This window comes from Nannobrachium achirus (genome assembly GCF_963921795.1).
Source record: "Nannobrachium achirus genome assembly, chromosome: 16".
Taxonomy (NCBI): domain Eukaryota; kingdom Metazoa; phylum Chordata; class Actinopteri; order Myctophiformes; family Myctophidae; genus Nannobrachium; species Nannobrachium achirus.
In genome coordinates, this window is record NC_137823.1 from 42,078,908 (window position 1) to 42,097,072 (window position 18,165).

General features: G+C 42.7%; 2 protein-coding genes across 2 annotated transcripts in view; one reads left to right on the forward strand and one right to left on the reverse strand.

The window, feature by feature from the left end:
- Positions 1–3,030, reverse strand: part of mdn1 (midasin AAA ATPase 1) — a 96,378-nt gene extending 93,348 nt beyond the window's left edge. Inside the window, exons 1-2 of the mRNA XM_080744022.1 lie at positions 2,776–3,030; positions 1,807–2,033 (exon numbers count right to left, since the gene is read on the reverse strand). Coding sequence (XP_080600148.1) covers positions 1,807–2,033; positions 2,776–2,871 — 323 coding nt within the window. The 5' untranslated portion in view covers positions 2,872–3,030. The remainder of the gene's footprint in view (positions 1–1,806; positions 2,034–2,775) is intronic.
- A 653-nt stretch (positions 3,031–3,683) lies between these two features.
- casp8ap2 (caspase 8 associated protein 2) lies at positions 3,684–17,917 on the forward strand. Its single transcript, XM_080744946.1, has 10 exons — positions 3,684–4,020; positions 6,140–6,223; positions 6,469–6,540; positions 6,859–6,959; positions 7,651–7,725; positions 8,195–8,310; positions 8,800–11,837; positions 13,479–16,299; positions 16,468–16,567; positions 16,669–17,917. Exons 2-10 carry the CDS (start codon positions 6,184–6,186, stop codon positions 16,729–16,731), a joined length of 6,426 nt encoding a protein of 2,141 aa, XP_080601072.1. The 5' UTR covers positions 3,684–4,020; positions 6,140–6,183; the 3' UTR covers positions 16,732–17,917.
- Positions 17,918–18,165: the final 248 nt, after the last annotated feature.

Sequence of the window (18,165 nt, forward strand, 5' to 3'; positions counted from 1 at the left end):
AAATACATTTTGCATTGTTATCCTGTGTGTCGTCTCCCATATTTGTCATGATTTGAGTCAGGTCATGACAGAGTGTGTGTGTGTGTGTGTGTGTGTGTGTGTGTGTGTGTGTGTGTGTGTGTGTGTGTGTGTGTGTGTGTGTGTGTGTGTGTGTGTGTGTGTGTGTGTGTGTGTGTGTGTGTGTGTGTGTGTGTGTGTGTGTGTGTGTGGGGGGGGGGGGGGTGTTCCGGAACAAATCTCACAAATCGTTTGGCCGATCAGCGCCAAACGTTATATCCACAAGTTAACACGTTGCCAGTAGCCAACAGAAGTACCTCCACTGATTCAATTGTTTTCACGTGAATTTTAAACTTTCTGAAATATTACATTTTAATGTTTAAAAGGAAGTCTATGGGGCTGTTATCATGTTGAAACCAGGGGTGTAGTTGTCCCGATTTAAAATGAAGCAACACGGAACTGAAAGTTCCTATAATTGGCTGCTAGTTGCGCTGTTCTGGCACCAGAAGCAACATGTTCTCCATAGGATTCCATCCATTTCCCCCAAACTTTTACATTTGATTGTCTTACCTTAATAAACATTGTCATAAATACTTTATGGTTCCTGTCGCTAGTTTAAAGCCTCGTTTCAATCACCATGATGTGCGTTTTCTGAAAATATGGTCCAATTTATGTTATATTTGATGTTATAGCAGGGTATGCTGTAGGAGGGGCTTGTTATGATTCTTCTCCGTGTGCTTTATTTTCGGCAAGCTCAAGACAATGTCCCATGTATCCCTGCGGTTGCACGTGACCGTTGGCAGCCAATAGCATTCGAGATGGTACCATTTCTACCAATGAACGTTGATTTCTACAATGATGGCCATACAACGGACAAAAAAGCTTCATTTGCGCAGAATAGAAACCAATGGCTTTCCACCGTCCATATCTTTTTACAGTCTATGGTTGAAACCTTGCCCAAATTTTCGAGTCATATACGTCATCTGATCTCACAGGCTGGTCAGATCCAAACCATTCCGTTCCCATGTGGACCATGAGGCCATAACGATAACGTCCTAGTTTACTAAAACGTTGGTATTGTGGGGATGAACATTCATGCTTTCACAAACTTTTCTTGATAATTATCATTAATATCCATATAATAAGGTAAGGGAAAATAACAGCAGCTAGAACAGTCAGTTAAGTTGCCACTAAAACCATGAAAATTAAAGGATCCAAAATTCCAGACAATCTCTAGTCTCACACAGCATCACATTTGAAACTTCACATCTGCTATAGACCTTTTTCCAGAGCTCTGCCGTGTAGCTGCGGTAGAATCGGACCGTTAAAGAGGCGGTGCCATAGTTTTGTACTTTTTCTGGTTTTCATGTGTCTAGGAGGTTGACAGTACTTCATTAGACCCCTTGGTGTGGTTGTCATGAGCAATTATGTATTCCCTTTGTATTTGACGTTTCTTCCTGGAGGCTGACACCTTGTGGGTCAAAAGTGCCGATCCAAAAATACTGATTTAATGACATCATATAATCATCCCCTCCCCTTTTACCATTCACCCAACACTGTGGGTGTGGCTAACTTAAGCTGGGTCACCACCCACCATGACAACCAGGCATACTTAATGAACTGGTGGGTGTGGCCACATAAAAAACACATTTTAACTCTTTCTGTACACTTTTTTGGAAAAGAATCTCCCTCCTAGTATAATCATAATACATGATAATCATGTTTTGGGGGGGGGGGGGGGGTCATGGCACTGCATCTTTAAGAGGGGATCAACCCTAGTACTGTGAGGGTGAACCTGGTCCTACTTACGCCTGAGCATCCGGACTGACACCGAGGAGCTTGCTGAGAGCCACACACAAGCGCTCGTGGAGATCATGGTTGATCCTGACTCCTGATTTGACCCTGTCTGCGTTCCTCTCCAGAAGGTCCAGAACCAGGGGTCTGTGATGCCGTGCGATGAGCAAGGTGTAGTCCTTCTCCAGCAGTAACTTAGCCAGACATCCCAGAATGCACTGCCTGTCCTGTTGGCTCCAAATCTGGACAGAGTAGGAGTCAAAATGGTCCAGAATGAAACATTCTTTGCTCGCAGTGAAACAAAACAAAGCCAGGTACTGTACAATTAAACAGCATTTCTCTTGACTCATTTCCACTCGCTGTCCAAACAACACTGCAACATACATTAAAAGACACATTGCGCTTTTATTTATTTAGCATGAAAATGTACTTTATAAATGTGTGGAGAGGAGAAATGTACATACTATATGGAAGATGCGCTCAGAATCACAGGCAAAAAAGACAAAACAAAATATTGGGATCACAAGTCTGTAAAGCAGTTGTTCTCAAACTTTTTCATGTCAAGGACCCCCAAATTGACACTTATTAGACCCCAATTTGAAAAGATATGCCAGGGACTCCCATAAGAGAAGATTTTTACAGCTCTGGCAGTGATTCCCGACCATTCTAATTTCAAGGACCCCCAGTTTGACATGCCTTAGGCTATGGACCCCCATTTAATGGCATTTCTATCTCTGAGACCACAATTTATATTATAAAAAATCAATGGTTATTTAACTATGAGTGTACAAATGGAACCAAATTGACCCGTAAGGGTCTATTTGGTTCCATGTGTACCCTTTCCGAGTCACATACCTATAAGGGTCCATTTGGTTTCTAACTATCATTTAGCTGGGGACCCCCTGGAACTCCCCTCAAGGACCCCTGGGGCGTCCCAGGACCCCCACTTTGATAACCAAGTCTGTAAAGAGCTCTAAATCTTACCTGCTTTGCCAAATACTGGCTCAGCTCGTTGTGACTTTTGTCAACATGTCTGGATATGGTGCCCAGAGATGACAGGCTCAGTTCTAGGTTTTCCATCGTATCATTTGTCGTCTGTGGAGGAGCCGATCTGCAAACTGGTCTGCTATGGATCGGATGGAGCGAACGTACGTTGATCTAATATTCTTGAAGTAAGGCAGAATAAAGAGGGCGCATCGCTGGCTTATTGCTCTGTCCGATCACAACACAACACACACACAACACGTTATGATCCTAGTGTTAAAATCCTGTCCACATGTGAGTATAGGGCAGAAGCCCTTCCGGGTCGCTGCTGTGGAGGTCCTGCCTTGTTGCGTCGCGCTGGGGTGACGCTCTGAGGTAGGGAAAATGTACAAATACTCAAGTAAACGACAGGTGTCGGCCTTTTATATCAATTCAGAATTTACTTGAGTAGAATTTTAAAATTAAATAAATTAATAATAATATTATGAAAATGTACTTAAAGTGCCAAAAGTAGACAATTTTCAAAAGGTATAACATTTTGAAAAAATATAAAAAGTTCGTCTATTTTCTAAATGTTCTACATGTATAAATAAATGTATAGGGTTGAAGTGTTTAATGTATGTTTTGTAAATTGTCATATTAATCGATCTACAAAGTTAACAAGTGTTTTCAAATGATAGTGGAGTAAAAGTAGAATATCAGCATCTGAGACACAGTGGAGTAGAAATGAAAACTGGAAATAGGCTACTCCGGCAAAGTGAAAGCACCCCAAAATTGTACAAATACTTGAGTAAAAGTACTTAGTTACTTTCCACCACCCAGTGACGCCGTGAACAGGCGACGTACATTCACTTCTCTAGGCTGCTTGGTGGAAGCAAAAGCAACTACAACTGAACCAAAACAAAACCCCAAAAGACGCCCTTTTTAAAGCTCGAGACGCTTTGATCGTCGTTTGTCCTTTTTGCTTAGCATCCGACAGGGTTCGAGCGAGGCGATCCAGCCGCCAGGTTCGGTTATTTCAGTGTTTAAGTGTTTGTTTTCGGGTGGAATCCTGATGGAAAACATCATTCCTCCTCCTCGCTGCTGACAGCAGACCGCGGGAAAATGTCGCTACTTCCTGTACAATGAAGAGTTGGCGCGACAGACAGCCCTTTGTAAACAACAATAACAGCAATAAGGAGAACACAACGACTGTTTAGCAGCACGGTGGGAGCTGGATCGTCATTTGTGCTATAATGAATAACAGTAAGTTCCCTGGCCGACACATGCACACACTGTGGTTTGGTGCTGTTCTCTTGTGTTTGAGTTTAGGTGACGTTTAATGTGCATTTGTAAATGTCAGGGTCCTGAGCAGAGTTAACCACTTAGCCATGGTGTTGTTCTTTCAAAATGTTTAGCGGAAACACAGACGCTCTACAAGCTTGTAAAGCTGCAAATATTGTTATTGTTTTTATGTGTACAGGCCTATTCTGCATAATAATGTCATGTCCAAGGGACGCCACGCCAGTTTGAAAGTTCAATGGGTTCTAAATGGAGGACATGTCCTGTCCTGTCTTGTGCACACAGTAACTTTAGCTCTCTTAATTTTTAAAATGAAAGCGCAGCCGTGTCTATGACGTCCAAATTAACATGATACAAATACAATAACACAAGTGAAAGTTCACTGGCACAGTGGCACTGTCGTTTTGTACTGATCTATATTCTCTATTCTCTTTGTGTCTGGTAAGTGGCTGTGCTGCATTAATTGAAATGCAAATTTATGTTCAACTGCCTGCCTAGCAGTCCTCAGACTAGATTATGGACACAGTATATAACATTTTTAGCTTACTGAGATTCCATTGTTGACAATGTAACACCCCATTTCTGGCCAAGCTAGCTTGGTTGTCATGCTCCAAACTAACACAATATTAGATTGCTTCTCAAACATGCTCAGTCAGAGTTACAGACCTCAGTAAGTAGTGTCCACAGTCCACTTAGAACCCCCTCAAGTAACCCCGAGGGCCCCTGGATGGATCCCACTTTGAGAACCACTGAATTAGACCAAAGGTCTGCTGCTGAGATGAATCTGACATTGTATCATTATGAACATTGTATCTTTATGTTATTCAAGGTCTTTGTTCTTTGCTGTCTGTATTTCGTTTGGATGGTGGACTTATCCATGCCTTAATTATGTTTTTTCAGACTACAGTAATTAGGCTGTCAGTCAGCCATGTGTTTTTCCTGGTGATATTGTAGATCTTTAGATTAAATAAATCTAGTATCTAGATAATAGAAAGCTGAAAGTAGGCCTACATTAAAGCTATTTACAATCCAGGACTGTCATGATTATAACATTTCACTTGAATTGTCAATTAATTAAATCAACTAATTGTATTTTTGTTGTTGGAACATGTGACACAGGAACATGTGAATTAAAAAAACTAATTTATGTTTGGCTTTTAGGCATTGAATTTGCACAGGGCAGATAATATGACAAATAACTTAAATATACTAAGAAAAAAATGACTGACATATTTAATAACTTTATGCTTTTAAGGAAATATTAATAGTGGAAATTGACAATCTACAAACTCGCAGCGCGTCGCATCACAACACCACATGTTGTGAGCTTGTAGATCTGCCATTTCTCCAACATGGAAACGATTATGACAACTATGCACAAATAATTGCTTTAAGGCGATTATGTAATAATTGTGGCAGGCCTATTTACAATCTGATATTTTGGCAGGCCTATTTACAATCTGATTTTAAATTTTGGCTCTCTGGTGGTCTATAGCTGAAAACTGAGAAGCCATTCTTCTTCATGTTAACAATTTTAAGTGATATACTGTTGTTATAGAAGTGACTGAGACAACAGGTACCGCTAGCTGTATAACTGAATGCGCATGAGCGCGCATCTGCAACTGTCCGCAGCCTAGAGTTCTCAAATTCTACCTGACCCGACATTTAGGGTAGGGTAGGGCCTAAAATGTATGGTAATTACCGTAGTCGGGCCGGGCTTCAGGCTCAATTAAAAAAGAAAAGAAATGTATTTATTATTTTACTCTGTGATAGAGTTATCAAATTCTTCCCAAAACCAGACCCGACCGCTTTCGGGCCGGACCCGACCTGACCCGACGCTTTCGGGCCGGGTGGTGCCTAAAATGAATGCAAATTATTTGGGCTGGGCCGGGGCCTCGGGCCGGCCCAGTTAGGACCGGGCCTTAATTTTCAGACCCGTTGAGAACTCTGCTGCAGCCTACATCAAGTCACCTTTTAACCCCACCCCAAATTAGTTTGACACCTCTGATCTTCAAAACGTCTCTATTGGGTGCAGTAGTGTGGATTTGCTCATGAGACCACTTTTTGCTGTTGTGTTTACCAGGTACCTCCATGTGAAGTAAAGTGACCAGAGACCGATTTGAAAGAATGGATGAGTTGTACGATGACATGGATGCTGTCCCCAGCCGTAAGTAATAATGTACATTTAACGCTACATTTAGTGTCTAGTTCAGTTAATGGGACGCATTCCACAACTCCGCATGAAGCCATTCCAGTTTGTAAGATAATAAATGGCTTATTACACTGTTCCATGGTCAAATGCATCTGAACAATTGTTCAAGGGAAGACTAAATAATGTGTAATGCATATATGTTTTACTCTTTTTGTTCCTTTTATTTGTGTTATTAACTTTTCTTCTATGCCCTCACACAGTCCTAACCACTATGCCCAATGAGGATTCTGTGGATATATATTCTGGGCTGGATAGTCCGAGCATTGTTGCAGGTAAAACTACTACCATCTAACCTAATCCATTTTCTCTAATAGAGCTCAAACCTTTTTCTGGCAAGAACGGAAATTATTTAAGATTAAGATGCTTCGATGAAGGGCTGAAATGTTGCTGTGTTTTTCTGGATATTGGATTGTGAGGATTGATTTTCATACATGTTATACAATACTGTTGGTATATGGATACCCCTCTTGGATCAAAAAATAATGATAACACTTTATTGGTAATTGATTATCTCATGGGTTTATTGCTCAGAACCCCTTCACAACAGAGAATCAATCACCAATTGATTGTTTGATGCTGTTTTATTTTAGAGAGCCCTTCTCTCCTCTCTCCTCGGCTGAACAAGTCCATGGATTTATATGAAGAACTGATCACAGAGGAACGGCAGGGCAGAGACTCTTCTTACGAAGAGGTTTGTCATTTATTTGTTTCTTTCTTTGTCATAAACCTCACTACTAAATGTCACAAACATGATTGCTCTGGTATATTATTTTTGTTCAAAAGGGCAAAACTACATGCACTAGAACAGCAGTTCTCAAACTATAAGATGCGACCCAAAGTGGGGTCGCGGCCGGGAAGGTGCCGTTGGGGTCGCAAATTGGCAACCAAAAAAGAAGAAATATATTTTTTATCAAGAAACGGTAAAAAAGGAAAAAAAAGGAAGGTCGTTGCAACCAACGTGAAGAGGACGCCTTGACTCCTAACACACACATACACAGGTCCGCCTCCAACACTGACCAAGTGTTGTTGCATGCAGCAAAAACACAACAAGACACACACAAGCACTCAAGCAGCTAGGCAGAGGCACACACGAGCTGATTTAGCTCAGCGGTTCATAAACGAATTATGTTCAATATGTATTTTTTGTTACTCCTGGAGCGAGATGGTACTGGATCCATGTGGTTACATCTGCACCCTCACGGAGTGAAATTTAGACCGCGATGTATTTAGACCGCGATGTAACATTACTGACATACAACCGATGACAGACCACCAAATCGCCAAATAATTTCCATCATAATATGGGGTCGTGGTATAAAAAAGTTTGAGAACCCCTGCACTAGAAGGTGACCATACATCTTATGTTTGTTTTTTCTCTCCAGTTGAAGGCGAGGTTTCAAGCAGCTCATAAGACGATTGAAGAGCTGCGTCAGAGACTAGAGCAGGTGGAAACAAAGGTTTGCTTATTTTGAAACTTAAAGAACTCCACCTGAAGTATGGAATACTGTTCACTCCCAATACATATGTAGTGATTTGTTTATAGATCTGTTGTTATTTCACATGTAATTTGTGAGGAATAATGTTCATGGAGAGGCCTCATCAGCAGGCCTTTAGGGCACTAATCATAATACTGTAATGAGAAATTGTAACTATGTCAAAAAATACTTTGTAAGTTGAATGTCTTCTGTGAAAAATGTTTTGTTTATGTTATTTAACCACTTTGCACCGGGTGTCCCTATTTGGGGCCTGACTCTTTATTCAGCATTTCAAAAGCCGTGAAAATAGCTGATGTCCAAGCTAACTGCCTAGAGAGGGCTTGTATAGATTGGTCATTAGATTGGCCATTTTCACTGTGTGACAAAGTATAAAAATATGTCTGCAGTGGTTAAAATATTGACATGATTTTTCATTTCTCTCCCTCTGTAGAATACAGGGTTGAACACTGAGAACAACCGCCTCAAAAAGAACATCTCTGCGCTGTTGAGAACTGCCAGGCAGGAGGTGCTCAGGAAGGATGAGGAAATTAGGAGGTTGAGCAATAGGTACGTTTTCTTTTTTATAACATGTTACAGTGGCCCAATTACATTGAATTGCCCTTTATATTAACCTAAGGAAGTGTGTTCAGAGATTGGAATACATTGTAATGTGAAAAATTCAATTTTGACCTAGGGAACTGTCTTAGTTAGTTAGTTAGTTTCATTTAGTGTCCACAGTGTGGAAATTTGTCTTTTGTCTCTATACATTTAGACAACATTAAATTGACAGATAAACAGCAACACTTACACACAAAACATCTTAAGGCAACAAGAAGGACAACAGTGGCATATAAGGCGAAGAAACAGGCAGATCAACGAGACATGACATCATTCAATGCCTTAATGGCATTTGGAATGAATGAATTTTGTCTTTACAAAATGATTGTGTATTTACAATTATTTTGATCTAAATTACATTATTTTCATAATCGTGCAACTTTGCTGTCTGCACTGATTTGGTATCTCTGAATTTAATATGTTTAAATGTCTCCTCAGATCAGGGAGAGATTATTCTCATTATCAACCTCGTATGAATGGAGGGATGGATCCAGGCTCAACCAGAAGGAACTCTTCAACCAGCTCCACCAGCAAGCCTCCTCCACCCCAGCCTCCTCCGCCGTCATCAGCTCTGCCACCTCCTCCGCCACCTCCTCCTCTGTGTCCACCCCTGCCTCCCCTGCCACCTTCAGATCCTCCACCCACACCTCCTCCGCCACCTCCACCCCAGCCTGCTCCGTCACCATCGTCTGCTCCACCCCGGCATCCTCCACCTCCAACGACGTCGCCCCCCAGGCAAAAACTACGTCAAAGGAGTCTACCTGAGCCTCCTGTTAGAGGAACGGAAGGCTCGACCCATCAACCTGAACCCTCGTGCATCGATGCAAAACTCTCACGGCCGCAATCCTACACCCGTTCATCGAGGGAAGCTGTGGGGAAACCGGCAGATTCTTCTGTTGGCAAATCCAGATGCAGTTTGTCATCTGCACTCGGTGAGGTGGACAAACTGAAGCAACCTAAGCACAGGGACGATAAATGTAAAAATCAAAGAACATCTGAGTCGACAGAACGGAGACGCAAAGACAACCTGGAGCCCGACAGGGAATGTAACATACCTGAGAAAATCAGGTCTCAACGAGCAGAGAAGGACAACATAGAGCCCAATAGGGAATGTAACATGTCTGAGAAAACCAGGTCTCACCGACCAGAGAAGGACAACATAGAGCCCAACCTGGAACGTAACATGTCTGAGAAAACCAGGTCTCACCGAGCAGAGAAGGACAACATGGATCCCAATAGGGAATGTAACATGTCTGAGAAAACCAGGTCTCACCGACCAGAGAAGGACAACATAGAGCCCAACCTGGAACGTAACATACCTGAGAAAAGCAGGTCTCATCGGGCAGAGAAGGACAAAGAGGATCCCAACAGGGAACGTAACATGTCTGAGAAAACCAGGTGTCATCGAGCAGAGAAGGACAACGTGGGGCCCGACAGGGAATGTAACATGTCTGAGAAAACCAGGTCTCATCGAGCTGAGAAGGATGCAGAGAAGTATGACCTCAAGTCCCATACAAGCAGAAACCACACAGACGCCAAGCTGCTCCACAGATCCGAGAGGCCTAAAAGCTCAGTGGTAGATCGCTTACACAGCATAGCATGTGAAGGGCCCTCTGAAGACACAGTTGCTAGAAGTGAAGAGCGGAGGCGTGATAAAGCCAAACTCATGCCATCAGTTTCTGAACATAGCGCTAGGAGTCGAGATCCCAGAAGAACTAGACATGCGGATGGACACAGTAGGAGTACTAGTTCAGACTCTAAGGAGAGGAAGCTGTCCAGCGAGCGGTCCACCAAGCAGAGGAGCAAGGCCAGTCCTCTGCGGGACCACCAGAGGAAAGAGGAGAGACGGCGAGGGCAGAGTGATGAGGCCAGACAGGGGGAACACGGGAGCACCTCATCGGGGAGAAGCAGAGAGAGCGAAAAGAGAAGATCGAAAGAACGCAGCCCGGATAAAATCAAAGTCCACAGTAAGAAAAAAGAGAAAAGGCACGAAGGCCGCACAAATCGGCATTCTGATGATCTCAAGGTGGCAGAGAAAAGCCTTTCGGAGGAAAATAGTCCAAACAGGAAATTGTGCTTCATGGAAACACTGAACCTCACCGTTTCACCAGTTAAAAAAACATTGCCCAAAGACCGCAGCCATCAAGACACTGCGCCACCCCATGATGAACTGCCACAATTTGAACCATTAGACCGCTGTGACCTGCCCAATATTGACGACTGTTATGTGTTAGATGAAGTAGTAGAAAGCAGTTGTTTGGAGATGGAGACAGATATGGAAGTTAACGAACCTCCAAAGGTCCCTGGAGGTGTAAACAATCTTAGCCCAGCTACTACTGAAATGGCTGATGGAGAATGTGATTCAAAACATGATAAAAAAGCAGCCACAGAAATGCACGAAGCTCAGACTGAAAGCAATGTGGTCAGTGAGCAACTCGAGGATGGTAATCTTCAAACTACCTCAGTGTCTACTCCTTTGTCCAAGGCCACAAATGATCAATGCACTGAGAATGTAACCTTGAATGCTCCAGATAGTCATAGTAGCTCAAAAATAGAAAATATGGACTTGGCTGCAGATGAGAAATTAGCAGACTCTGGACATGTGGTGCTTGCAGCTCGTCTCACTGGCGAGAGTCAAAGCATTTCAGAAAACGACACTTCCACAGAAAATGCTAAATCACCACCACAAATAATCCCTGAAAGTCAAAATGTGGAGGATATTGGGCTTGCTGAGCCCATTGAGCGTGGTTCAAGCGTGAAGAGCCCTACAAGCGTGGAGAGCCCTACAACTACAGATGACAGAATTTCACCTGTGCATATGGCCAGAGAAGATCCAGTTGACTCGTGTTCAAGGGAAAATCCAGTTTTTGACGATGCTACTGGAAAGGTCGACCCAGAACCTCAACATGCCTCACTCTGTGTCCTGCCCGATGTCTGCCAGCAACCCCCACCTCCATCCGCCTCATCAAATTTAAACCACGAGAAAGACACACACATGGAAGATGGTTCCAAAGATGTGGATGCTGTGTCCAGTTCAGTAAGCCCAGAAGAGGTCCCTAAGGCAGCCAGTGTGAGTCTAGATGAGGCCATTTATGTCTTCACACAGCTGGAGAAAGATGTCAATACTATTGCAAGTGAGCCCAGTTCGTCCACAGGCTGCATTGGTGTATCCAAAGTAAGCAGCACGACAGAGGAGATGGCACCTCAAAAGGTGCAAAAAACTCTCAAAAACACTCTTGCTGTGACACCGAAAAAGGACAGCAGTTTTAGCAAAGGTCATCTAGAGAAAGAGAAGAATGTTGAGCTTTCCAGTTACAAGCCAGTGCTCCATGATGAAGACTCCATGATGCGCCTGCTGACGGGTCTGAAGAGCATCCCTGATGCCATAAGCCCGCTTCGGAGCCCAATTCAGCTAACCAGAAGAAGTCAGCTGCGTTGTCCTGGCAAGCCAGCTCACGTAAAAAGTCTTCACAAAGGTAACAAAATATCAGATTATTTTAACATTAAAATATGGTTAATATTGAAGGGGTATTTCACTTTAAAACACTTTCTCTTCTCAGTTCATTGTTATGTCTACTCAGTCTATTGCAGGGGTCAGCAATCTTTTTGAAATGAAGTGCCATGTTTTTATTTTCTTTATAGTCAGTGTGCCATGTGAACATACATCACAAAAAAAGTCTGACATATTTATAACAATCAATAGACAATCATAATCTCCCCGACGCCCTCCCCGGTCAGAGTTCAGAGTTTTAATGAATGTAGAATTGTGTGCAGGATGTAATTATCTGTAAATTAGTTGACTTCATTTAATTGACCACATTTAAATTTAAAAATCTTCCCTCACACTTGTGCCAGTGATCACCCTCCCCTGTGCCAGTAAATGGTAAATGGTGCATTTATATAGCGCTTTTATCCAAAGCGCTTTACATAGATTGTGCATTACATTCACCCATTCACGCCCACATTCATACACCGGTGGCGGAGGAAACCATGCAAGGCACCAACCTGCTCACCGGGAGCAATTAGGGGTTCAGAGTCTTGCCCAAGGACTCTTCGACATTAACTCAGGGGGAGCCCGGATTCAAACTGGGAACCCTTCGTGCTCTAATAACGGTTTCTCTACCCCTGAGCTATGCCGCCCAGTGCCAGTGTTGACACCCGTGCCTAAGGTTGCCTATCTCTGGTCTATTGCATTTACTCCAGACAGTTTTTAAGTTGCTCGATTCAATATTTTGATATTTGGCCCTGGACGGCTGGCATAGCGGTCTGGGAACCTAGGACTCATTGAAAACACACTTCCCTGGTTCTGGTCCCTGGTGTTTTACTTCTAATTCAGGACAGTAATTGCTGGGTGTTTTATTTGTGGTGTATATTCATGTTTTCTATTCTTGTCTTGAAATTGAATGTATGTATGCATTGACCCGAGCCAAAAAAATCCTTTGTGGATAATAAAGCTGAATTTGAATTGTCTTACAGTATATAGGAGAGGGGCTGGTCAAATTAATATCAAATATTGAATCAAACAATGCCGGTTCGATTCCCGATCCGAACGACCTTCGCCGCGTGTCACTCCCCATCTCTCCCCCCATTTCCTGTCAATCTACTGTCCTATCAATAAAGGCATTAAAGCCCCCAAAAAATCTAATCTTTAAAAAAAAGAGCAAAAAAAGAAATACCCCTGTCAGAGAAATGATCAATCTTTTTTGCTGTAAACAGATTATTATTGTTATAATCTTTTAATTTATATATTTTTTTATCCAATCTGGCCATTTAAATTTGAGGTGTCTTGTGTGTGAAATGTTGGCCTAATAGCGACCAGAATCAGTAGGAGTCATCGTTCATTGGCAATCCAGTTTTCAAGATAATTTTGCTCTGGCCGATCATATTATTTTTGTTTGAATAAGATAAAACAACATGGAGATATTATATTGTTGAATTTATATAACCGAAGTATTGATATCAAATATTGATGTTTGGTCACCAAATGTCATGAGAGCACTCACGTCACCCTACCCTAATACAATTCTTACAAGATATCATGATTAGCTATTTTGCAGTACTACTATTACATAATTTGGTAGCAATATAAAAATAATGGCTTTGTCTCCCATTTACAGAATTCTCCAGCACAGATGATGATGTCAGTTCCAGGAAGTTGGGCGTGAACAAGGAGAACAAGCATCCGAGTTTTCTTAAACATGAATCTCCCAAAAAAACAGACAACATCTCAGATGTTCCTTCCAGTCTCTCTGACACGGAACTGGAGGAAGGAGAGATCATCAGTGAAAGTGAGGAAGGCGCTTCTACACCTTCTCCACTTGTTACTCCCAAGAGGCCCACCACGGACGAGGAGGGTCACCAGTCCACCTCTAGGTCTTCCAAAATGATGTCCAGCAAACAGGGGTTTTCAAAAGAAAGGAGTGAAGCCGAGGCCGCCGTGACAGAAAGCCCCACAACGATTGGTAGGCGCTTCAAACCCGTTGTTCCAACAGCTTTCTTGACCTCTTTCTCCAGCATCGAAGGAGTAATGGCTGCTTTCAAGACTGTGCATACTCTGATCCGAAAAACATACATGAAGCAATCCAAAGCTTTCTCAAAGAAGAGCTTCGAAGGGAGAATGGAGAATTACCACAAATCTTTATTAGAGTTTTTGGACCGCGCCTCACTTGACAACATATGCAGTCAAGTGGTAGAGCTGAAATCCAAGCTCCGGAATATGATCACCGCTGTCTTTATGAAATTGTCAAACAATGGTATTGTCAACCGCATTTTTGATCTACAGGCCGCTGATCTGAAGCATAAATTGTGGGACTTTGTTCAACTTCAACTTGACTACCTTTTCCAGGACATTCATGAAACATTGGTCAGCTATTGTAAGCCAACCGAGGGAAACCATAGAGCACAAGGAGGAGACCACCCAGCAAAAGTAAACACTAAGGGCAAGGAGCCGAGCAGAAAGAAGAAATCACCCAAACGTTCTCCTTCACGCGTGCTTCCAAATTTTAGAAGTCCACAAAAGGATAAGCGACCTGTTCAAACCGCCATGAGGAGAATCACGCCTCAATTCGTTGCCCCTTGCAAGACAGGCCTTGGAAGTAGAGGTAAAGATATCAGAATGACCCAGGTGGGAAAAGACGGTAATCCTGAGGCTCCGCCTATTACACAATCTGTGGTGACATTCAAAAATATTCATTCAACTCCAGAGAAAAGGAGAAGGACATCTCTGGTTCTTTCTCAAAATAGCTCCTTTCAGGACAGGGCAGATTTTGAAATACTCACGGAACAGCAAGCGTCCAGCCTAACATTCAACCTAGCTAGGGACTCACAAATGGGGGAAATATTTAAGTGTCTGTTACAAGGATCTGACCTGCTAGAGTCTAGTGCGTCTGCTGGGGACGGTGCTGCCTGGACCTTCGGTACCCCAAGGAAAGATTCTCTACCCGGAGACAGTCTCATTAGCATTACCACCCCAATTAAATTCATGTCTCCATCCAAATTCACCACTCCCTCTAAACTTATCCCGAGATGGCCAAGCATTTCACCCCGCAGGATGGTCTCCCCACAGTCAAAGCTTCAGAGCTCATTAAATCCGGCTTTGTTTGACGACAACTGTTTATTAGAGGTGCCCTCGGGCAGCACGGCAATGCCACAGTCCAGCATGGCACAACGGAGGACCTTTTCCATTCTAGCCGAAGATCTGGCCGTCTCTCTCACTATTCCGTCGCCCCTCAAGTCTGACAGTCACCTCAGCTTCCTGCAGGATTGTCCAATGACCATGGAGCTGATCTCCACTCCAGAGAGCGTCATCAGCGCTCACCTGAGCGAGGACGCCATGCAGGACTGCGAGGACGCCTCGGAGCAGGACATTCACCTGGCACTCGACACGGACAACTCCAGCTGTGCGTCCACGCCGTCCAGTAGCAGTGTGACCATGGAGACTCTGGCCACGCCCTTATTCAAATTCAAGCCTCATTTGCCGATGCAGGCGGTGGTGATGGAGAACTCCAACGATCACTTCATCCTGAAGATCCGCCAGGCAGCCGCCGACGCTGATGTCACCATCACCGCTGACGACAGCTTGAGTCGAACATTAACGGAAGAAGAAGCCAGCGCTAGAGTGACGCCCACACCGCAAGGCGTTTCACAGCCGTCATCAGATGAGTCGTCTCATAAAATGACCAATTCCTCATCAAGTGTTACGTCAGACGATGCATCAGGCAAAACAAAGAGCCCCTCAAAAACTCTTACACCTTCAGTTAACGGCATGAACATCCTCACAGAAAGCTCTGTATCAAAGCGCAGCAGTAAAGTCCTGCCATCACTTCTGTCAGACTCCTCAAGCGACGAAATGGAGAGTTCAACGTTGTCCGAAAGAACCCTGTGCATTGTAGAGGACGCAAGCAGTGCGCCAGAGAGTAGTGACAGAAAGACTTCTGAGAGTGGCAGAAAACGGAAGAAGCACCGTGAAAAATCTAAATCAAAGCGAGTCAAAAAGGAGGGGAAGGTCACGGGTGATTCCACAAGGAAAACCAAAAGCCCCTCAAAAACTCCTCCTCCACATTCAGAATCAACAAAAAGCAACAAGGTCCCGCCATCACGTCTGTCAGACTCATCAAGCGACAACATGCCACGTCCAACGATGGCTGAAACAACCCCAAGCATTTCAAAGGAAGTAAGCAGCATGTCAGAGAGTGACGAGAGGGATTGTGCGATTGGCAAAAAACGAAAGAAGCACCATAAAAAATCTAAATCAAAGCGAGCCAAAAAGGAGGAGAACAAGAAAGAGAAGGTCTCCAAAAGACAAAAGGACAAAAGGAAGAAAAGCTCAAAGGAAGAGAAGAGTGAAGACAAATCCCCATCTCCACCACTATCGCCCAACACACTGTCAGCCAAGAATGTCGTCAGGAAAAAGGGAGAAGTAGTGATGGCATGGACCAGGTTAGTGAGCAGCTGGTTATGCATATTTAAATTATGTTTTCTGAGTCTTAAAAGAATCAACTAAAGTAGTCCATGTATATGTGTAATTTTCACCTACTTTGAAAATGGGTTTAAAACATCCGAGTATCATATGAAAAGTCCTAATTGTCTGTCTTGTTGTTTTTAAAGAGATGAAGATCGAGCCATTCTTCTTCACCTCAAAATGAGTGGGGCCTCACGAGAGACATTCTCTGCATTGGCCGAAAAGCTTAACAAGCCAGCGAGTCAGGTATGTCCATGACAGAGTATTCTTGTAATTTCATGGCATAATCGTACTGGAGTTTGTAGTCCTGATGAGAGCTAGCCTAACTATTTTCTTTTTCTCTTCAGATTGCTGAGAGGTTTTCTCAACTCATGAAGCTTTTTAAGAAGCGAGGGACGATGGAGAGCTGATTCCTATGAGAATGAACGGACAATGTGGAAAAAGTGTTTTAAATTATAAAATGTTGTCTGTGTATTGGGCAATTCACACACAGGAATGTTTTGCCTTTTTCAACATCTCCATACATGGGTCTTCACTAATGCTCAATATGGTGTAGTGCCATTTCTGTCATGCTGTAAAATTGCCTTCTGATCTGTGATAATTTCAAACAGTAGGCAGGTTTCTGAACTGTCCACAGCCCCCCTCTGAGACAGAGTGAGTAGACAGATATGGTTGCATCTTATAATGAGCACAAATTAGGCTATACGAAGTTATGGTAAGTTATTGAAAGAATGAAAGCAGATCTAAATGCACAGTGACCTAATTAATTTGGCTTGTGTTAAATCACATGTGAGCATCATTCATATCATATGTCCTGTCAAGTGTTCTTTTGCAAGATTTTCAAGGAGGACTTCCAAGTTTCTGGCCATTAATTACCAATGGGTCAATGCTTTCCCTAGCCTTCAGAGATAAGACCCATGCTTCTTTACAAAGTCAGTCACCTATGCATATCTTTTTCCTACTCACTGATGAATTGTGTGAATTAAACAATCACATGCTTATGTCTTTTGGAAAAGGACTTGCAGTGAGAATAGAATGACTGTTCCTAGCTGCAATAACAACCAGGCTCTTATTTACATGCTCAGTGTGTGTGTCCAGTCACAAAAAACCAGGGGGTTGTGTTCACCTGCAGGAACATAAGATACTCAAAGGTTGGTGCACAGCACACTATGGAAAATTAAGTTAGAACTTGGTAATAAGGTTCAAATGGGACTTGGTGAAGTCAACACAAAGGGCTATTTGACTTGCATAATTGCGTTTTACGTGTTTTAATTGCATGCTTAATTTACCTGACAACCTTTTTAACATAACAGTGTTTTCAGTGTTTGTTTTTAATTTCCTTTTTTTCTCAGTTTTCCTTTTCTTTCTACCATACAAGTTTGTGGAAACTTTTCATTAATGCAAGCTTGTACAATAATCATAAAGTCATTTCTGTTGATGGTGTCTAAATTGTCCTCATTTAAAGAACAGAAACCTGTTCTACTTGATTTTCTTTTCTTGGTTTGATTTGCTTTGCTTTTTTCCCCCCGAATACATGCTATGAGCTGTGAGCCTTAGCGTAGACAGTCTGGACCATATGACAAAATACTATTTTATAAGCGATCTGTAAAAATATGTAATATAGTGTGTGCTGTGTTGTGTGGTGTTGCTGAAGTTTGATAATCTTTTCATATTTAATAATTCATGTCTATATGTTAATAGAAATGAATGTGTTTCTCGTAATTATCTCTTCAGTTGTAAACAAAGTTGAATCAACAATGTGAATATTGTACATATTTCTTCACTGAAAATAAACATTTATTTATTTATCCTTGAGAGTGCTCATTATAGTTCATTCATTTAAC